Source organism: Puma concolor, chromosome B1 (genome assembly GCF_028749965.1).
Source record: "Puma concolor isolate L17-30 chromosome B1, mPumCon1.1.hap2, whole genome shotgun sequence".
NCBI classification, from domain to species: Eukaryota; Metazoa; Chordata; class Mammalia; order Carnivora; family Felidae; genus Puma; species Puma concolor.
In genome coordinates, this window is record NC_141670.1 from 62260742 (window position 1) to 62268409 (window position 7668).

Genomic DNA, 7668 nt, shown 5'->3' on the forward strand with positions numbered 1-7668 from the left:
TAGTCTCATACTCCAAATCTTTCAAATGAATTACAATTTTAAAATTAAACTATTTATTGATCAGAATTTTGAAACTTTATATAAAGAGGTAATATTATGATCCCATATGGTTACAAGACTAAGTAAATTGAAAGAATTTCATGTTCTATTGATTTATTCAGCAGTTGCTTTTCTCTCTCTCTCTCTTTCTCACTAGATAACTAGAGTATGTCTTGTCACTGAGAGAATAGAATAGTCAGGGAAGACAAGAAAATTTTCCAATTTCCTAAGCCTTACTTCGTTGTGTTGGCATAAACATTTAAGAAAGTGAATTCACTTCTAAGTTATCAATTAAACATTTATCATTAGCCACGTGCCAGGTACTATGTTAGATATTATAGATGTGAACATAAATGTCTGTCTTTCCCACTTGATTAAGAGTTGTTAATATAATACTCAAAACAAAGAGAATGCAAAATTCTCAATAGAGAGGATATCACATTATAGTGGTGAAAGCACGTAATAATAAACCACACACACACACACACACACACACACACACACACACACCACGTTATAAGAAGCATATGAGAAATCTTCCAGTTTAAGAGAGGGGTGCATATTAGGGGTCACATTTAAGTCAAGTATTAAAATGTAAGAGGGAGGGAAGGAAGGAGGGAGGGATTCCAGATGAGAAACAGATAAATACAGAGATGAAGCAGTAGTGAATTTGGGCAAAACAGTTTGATGTGGAAAAAGCTTGGAATATATGAAGGAAAATTTGGGGGAAAGAAAATAGAAAGTAGGCAGTGATGATGGTAGGGGGTCTGGTGTGCCATTCTAAGTGGTCTGGATGATGTAATACACACGGCATTACCCAGGTTCTAATTCTGTGTTACACCTCTGAGAACAGAGTACCCTTTGCAGAATGAGAAGGAATAATAATAAATTTGCTTAACAAAAGAAACATAAAGTAGTTCCTTATGTAAATAGCCTGCCCCATGACAGCAGTAACCTTACCTGTTTTGTTCCACATATATCACTAGTTCACAGCCTGGAGGGGGAATTCCATGTGTGTATATCTTGAGTGAATTAATGCATAGGTGCTGACCATCAAATAGAAACACAACTTATTTATAATTGTGCGTGTGTGTGTGTGTGTGTGTGTGTGTGTGTGTGTGTGTGTTTCACAGGACAGTACATCCCCCTCTGTGATGAAGATGGTTACTACAAGCCAGCACAGTGCCATGGCAGTGTTGGACAGTGCTGGTGTGTTGACAGATACGGAAATGAAGTAATGGGATCCAGAACAAATGGTGTTGCAGATTGTGGTAAGAATAAGGATTACTTATTTAATAATTTCTCAAGCACAAGATGAGTTCTTAAGAATCTCATTAATTTGCCCAAGCATTTAAGGAGGACATACTCTATGCAAAAAATGTAGAATATATTGGGGAGGGAGGGGTGACAAAAAGGGTCACTCCTAGCATATGAAAACCTTGTGTAAATAATAAATAGAATGCATTACTTAAGTATTTGAAGGGAGAAGAATTAAAAGGTGAGTTCCTTTTACTGCTTCATATACAGAAATGTTAAATACCTCCTGTTTTCCTCTCAAGTACAGCCTATTCTTGTCATCCACTCTATTCCAAGTTTGCTAACTCCAGTGTGTGCCTTGTCCCCATATGGAACCCTTTTGTCTGCATACCTTTGGAGAAATTGACCTAGGGAGTATGTGGGCTCATTCACAAAAGAAAAGCTAACGTTTTTGAAGGAAAGGTCCACAAATTGCAGCTATATGAGCATATATCCTTATATTTGGGTAGGAAAAATATAGTTTAAATGTTTGAAAGGTAATTATAATTAATATATATAATTATATATATAATTAATATTCTAATTCTTTTCATGGAGGTGACTTTTTTATGTGTAAATCTAAAAATAATATTAAAGTTGCACATCATGCACATGTATTTTAAAGTTTTAAATGTGGTATCTTTTTGCTTCATAAATTTTTTTTTAGAATGCAAGTTTCAAATGAGTATTTTTGTTTGTATGATGAGTTTTCATTACAAAACTCATTTAGCTATACACACACACACACACATACACAAACACAACATGCACACTCCCATGTTCATGCACACATATATACTAGGAATTAATGGATTGTGTCTCAATATGCATGGCCAAAAATGAAAATAAAGTACTTGGTCAATCTTGTATTTTAGATAATGTCTAGTTGTCTCTTTTAAGTGGTATTTATGTATTTTCTTTCCAGATTTATTTAAATTCAAATTACTTTAGTTTCAGGAGTAGAATTTAGTGATTCATCACTTACATGTAACATTCTTCCCAACAACTGCACTCCCTAATGCCCATCACCCATTTAGCCCATCTCTCTCATCCACCTCCCCTCCAACAACCCTGTTTGTTCTCTCTAGCTAAGAGTTTCTTATGGATTGCCTCCCTCTCTGTTTTTATCTTATTTTATCTTTCTTTCCCTTCCCCTATGTTCCTCTGTTTTGATTCTTAAATGCCATATATGAGTGAAATCATATGGTACTTGTCCTTCTCTGACGGGTTTATTTTGCTTTGCATAATACATTCTGGTTCAATCCACAACACTGCAAATGGCAAGATTTCATTCTTTTTGGTAGCTGAGTAATATTCCATTGTATGTACATACACATACATATATATGCACATACATATACATATACATATACATATACATATACATATACATGCCGCTTCTTTATCCATTTGTCAGTCAGTGGACATTTGAGCTCTTCCCATAACTTGGCTATTGTTGATAATGCTGCTACTTTATGCAATTTTTAAACTGATAGACCGTGATCATTTAAAAAATATAAATGGTAAACTATGTAAAGGTAATGACATCTGTGCTTAAGTGCCTCTTCTGCATGTATTTATCCCATAATATTTTTAATAGCTTGGTTTTAGTTTTCTAGCCACCATTATTAGAATTAAGTGAGATAAAGTAGTATTAAGTAGATGCCTAACATACCTTTAACGTGTAAAGAGCATATCTTTGTAATATGTAGTTTAAAATGGCTGAATTATTAATTACACCAATTATCAGTGATGCCAATTATCAGTGATGAAAATAAAAATTATATGGGGATGAATTCAATGAGTGAACAAAGAAACTGTTTTGAGAACATGACTTCTGAGTTTTCTTAGCATCTTGAAATTATTAACAAGAGACATTGTGTAGGAGGATAGAAATAACATTATCTTCACATAAGATATGAATTTTAATGTGTTGTATTATAAAATCAATTTATAAACAATGGATTACATTAATAAGATTTGTTTTAATTAGCTACCTCAAAATTTTAAGACTAAAATATTTAAAAAGGTAGAAAATAAATGCACACTAACATAGGGTTGAAAAATAAACATTATGAGATATATGTACAATTTGGCCTCTATAAATAGTAATGAATAAATCCAAATATTTTTTAAAGTACTGACTACTTATGTTAGTTTTCTGTTGCCATTGTAACAAATTTCCATGAATTTATTTTTTTTTAACATTTATTTATTTTGAGAGACAAAGAGAGACAGAGCATGAGCGGGGGAGGGTCAGAGACAGAGGAAGACAGAATCTGATGCAGGCTCCAGGATCCAAGCTGTCAGCATGGAGCCCGATGTAGGGCTCACACCCATGACCATGAGCTCATGACCTAAGCTGAAGTAGTACGCTTAACCAACTGAGCCACCCAGGTGCCCCCACACATTTCCATAAATTTAGTGGCTTAAACTACACAAATGTATTATCTTAACAGTTTTGTGTGTCCAAAGTCCAACATGGGCCTTCTTGAACTAAACATCTGAGGGTCATCAGTGCTGCATACCTTCTAGAGGATCTAGGGGACAATCTGTTTCCTTGCCTTTTTCACCTTCTGTAGTCTGCTCATATTTTTTAGCTCATGGACCCTTTCCTCCGAGTTCAAAGCTAGCAACGTTGCATCTCTCTTACTGTTCTCCCTAGTCACAACTCCCTCCGACTCAATATGGAAAGGTTCTTTGATTTTAAGGATGCGGGCGATCATCTGAGCCTATCTGAATAATCCAGGATAATCTCCCCATCTCCAGGTCCTTAACTTAATCAGATCTGCAAAGTCGCTTTTTTTTACCATTTAAAGTCACATTCACAGGTTTTAGCGATTAGGAGGTGAAGGCCTTAAAGGAGCAATTATTTTGCCTACCACACTAATTGGAGAAATTTAAAATTCTTTGTAAAATTCAAAGTTTGACATGAGCCTCTATAAAAACTGGGCTGAGACCAATATTACTGAACTGGAAACCTTGCATATCAGATCTCCTTACTGATTCAGCTTTTTAGGACACAAATTTCAACAAATGATAGAGCGTGGATTTTTCCTTACCTTTGTTAAATAAGTTAAAGGCCAAAGTAAAATTGTACTAATTTGCTTAATTTTCATCAGAACTTTATGTATCTCAGGAAATTATCCCATTACTCAATCAAATGACATTAATAATAATGTTTACTTTTTCCCCTAAGCTATTGATTTTGAGATCTCTGGAGATTTTGCAAGTGGAGATTTCCATGAATGGACTGACGATGAAGATGATGAAGACGATATTATGAATGATGAAGATGAAATTGAAGATGATGATGAAGACGAAGGGGATGACGATGATGATGGTGATGACCATGATGGGTACATCTGATTAACGAGAGCTGAGACCTATAAATTCTACATTTCTATTATTTACAAAGTGATAACCTATTGAGAATTATCTTCTTGCCCTAAAACAAAAGGATTCTAAAACTCACATATATTTTGTATAATTATTTCAAATATTGCAGCTAATGTCATAGGACTTTATGTTTAAATAAGAATCATTTATCTTGAGTTTTTATATGCCTTAGAGAAAAAGAAAATGCATATGGAGTCTAGCCAGAGGGGAAAAAAACATTAGGAAGAGCTACTGATATAAACAAATTTTCATAAGAACCAACTATGTCAATCTCCCACAAGCAAAACAACAACCAGGACTTGAGGTTGTATATGTTATTTTTCTGAGAGATATTCTAAGTTAAATTTACAATAACTTATTAGTGGCCTGGGTCCCAAGTATTTTATAAAACTAAGCATGACCTTAATTGCTATTCCAAGGTAGCATCTTCCTAGATTTACAGTGAGTGAGGGGATACCGACGGGTAAGAAAAACGGTAACAAGTGTAGAGTCCTCCATTGTGTTTTCATTAATAGTGATGTTTTCAATGATGAAATTATTCTGGATATGCTAGGATATTTTACAAAATGGCAAGTACGGAAAACCATGGATTCTGAAAGTTAAAAACTTCGTTGTCCTTTCTAATTTTTATTTTAAGTTGGATAGCATTCTCATGTAGAATTTTTTTATATTCTAAAACAGCATGATTTCTTTACCTTTCTCGATTTCTTTATCTTTCTGACCAGCGATTTAGGGTGCAGAATTTAAAGTAGGAAGACAAAAGGAAAGATTAATTTAAACTACATTTTCACAAAAGGTTTGTCATTTGCCTCAATGTCAAATTTAAAAGTCTTAATTCTTATTTTATTTCTTATTCAGATAAAATTTTGCATTTAATCCTAGAATTATGCCATTTTTATTACTAGTGTCGCAACTTAGAGACCGTATTGTATGGTGCCTTGCAAAATAGAAATAGAAAGGTTTTAGCATGCATACCAATATAGGATATTAGGCAATATATAAGCACACCTAATTAACAAATTAATACCAGTAAAGGTACTGCTGCTGGAATGAAGAAAATGGAAAATGTTTCTTTCTTTTTTTCTATTGTTACATAATTGCCATGTGGACTTGTTTATGATTATTGTGTAGAGTAGCATTTAAGATTTAACTGTAACAAAAATTACTTTAATTGCTGTATTTAAGTTAGCATGTTAATTAATTGTGTAGACATTTTGGCAAACCATCACTTTTAAGTATATCAGACCTATGGTTTTGTGCCCATAATACAAATGGAAAAACCTATTGAATTTTATGCATTGGTATCATAATTTAAGCAGTGGGTCAACTTTTCTCCCAATATACAATTCATCGAAGGTAAAATTGGTGAATTATTTCCATTTGATTTATACACACTAAAAAAGAAACTTTAATGTTGATTTTATGTAATATTTAAAGTACAATGCATTTTCTTTTTTACTGTTTATGTATAGTTTGCAAAATAAAGAATCTTGTAACCAAAATAAACCGTTTCTGAATGATTTTCTGGGTTATAGATAGCACGACTGATTCTTAATATTTTCATTGATTTTTTAAAAATGAACACATCACAAACTAGCTAGGAAAGTTTTTTGAAAATTTTGAATTTCAAAATCAGAATCCTTGGCATTTTGGATATTCTTTACCTGCATACATTAACAATTATTTTTATTTGCTGATTTGTTTTATTTATTTCATTTGTCAGAGAATTCCAAAGTAGATCATTGTTTTTGTTGATGGTGTTATTTTTAAACCCATTTTTGTGATAGCATATTTAAAATACTGAGCTAAATTTCTATAGCAACAGCAATTTTGAAGAGTGATAGATTAATTTTATCTATTTGATACATGTATAGGAATTATAAAAGATAAGTTATGGATAGTTATAAGAAGACAAAAAAGATCCCACAAATTCTAAGTAGAGGTTTAATAAATGGACTTAAAGTAACAAATATAGCGGCCTTGAAATTAAGCTATTTTTTTAAAGAAATGTTATCTTTCAGGCTCCCAGGAAAGCAACCAATTCAATAGCAAATATAAAATTGAAAATATTTACATTATTAAACTTATGTAATGTATATGTTTGTATACAATATCTATTTGTATATCTGTGCATAAATATTCTATTTGTGGTGTATATTAGGTCTCTTGATCATCACTTAATTCATCTCGTATCTTTTAACTCAATACAACTATACTTATATATTTACCCCCAAAATACCAATATTCAGCATTTACTCTAATCCAGGCACAATTTTAGGCACTATAAATTCACTGGTGAACAAAATAATCATGAAATTAATATTCTACTGTGGAAAATAGGCAATACATTTATTCCTAGCCTATAACATAATGTAATTGCATTGAGAATTAGAAAAAAATCAACCAAGCTATTTCCTAGACTTCATTTGGATTAAAAATGATGTATTTTAAAAACTTAAGAAGAGTCTTTGATAAAAAATCAAAATTTTAAGGAAGCATTTTTTGTTAAAGAGAATCAAATTACCTTAACATTTTGTGGTTTTGTATATTATAGGCAAGTTAAAAATTACAAGAGAGTCAGAATGTGCAAGTTAAAAATTACAAGAGAGTCAGAATCACGACAAACTAATATTTAAAGTTACTAGAAGAAAAGAGTAGAAACATACAAATAACATATCAAAAATTCTGGCTTGTCAAAAATCTAATGTGGAAATTCATAAATACATTTTGCTGTGCATATCTACAATGGAAATTTGGATATGTTACATAACACTATCAGGGAAACAAGCCAAATTAAAAACAATAGAAAACATTTTAATATTAATCGAAAGAACATGTAAAGCAAACCTTGTGCTTCTGCTAATCTTTTAATAAAATAAAATCAATCAGGCCCAAATATCAAAATCATTAGAATTTTCTGATTAATTGATGAAA

The 7668-nt window shown here is 32.1% G+C and overlaps 1 protein-coding gene across 2 annotated transcripts in view; it reads left to right on the plus strand.

The window, feature by feature from the left end:
- Window positions 1-6240, plus strand: part of SPOCK3 (SPARC (osteonectin), cwcv and kazal like domains proteoglycan 3) — a 495328-nt gene extending 489088 nt beyond the window's left edge. For both annotated transcript variants that reach the window (XM_086703919.1, XM_025921544.2), the window contains exons 10-11: window positions 1173-1310; window positions 4535-6240. In XM_086703919.1, coding sequence (XP_086560045.1) covers window positions 1173-1310; window positions 4535-4704 — 308 coding nt within the window. In that variant the 3' untranslated portion in view covers window positions 4705-6240. The remainder of the gene's footprint in view (window positions 1-1172; window positions 1311-4534) is intronic.
- Window positions 6241-7668: the final 1428 nt, after the last annotated feature.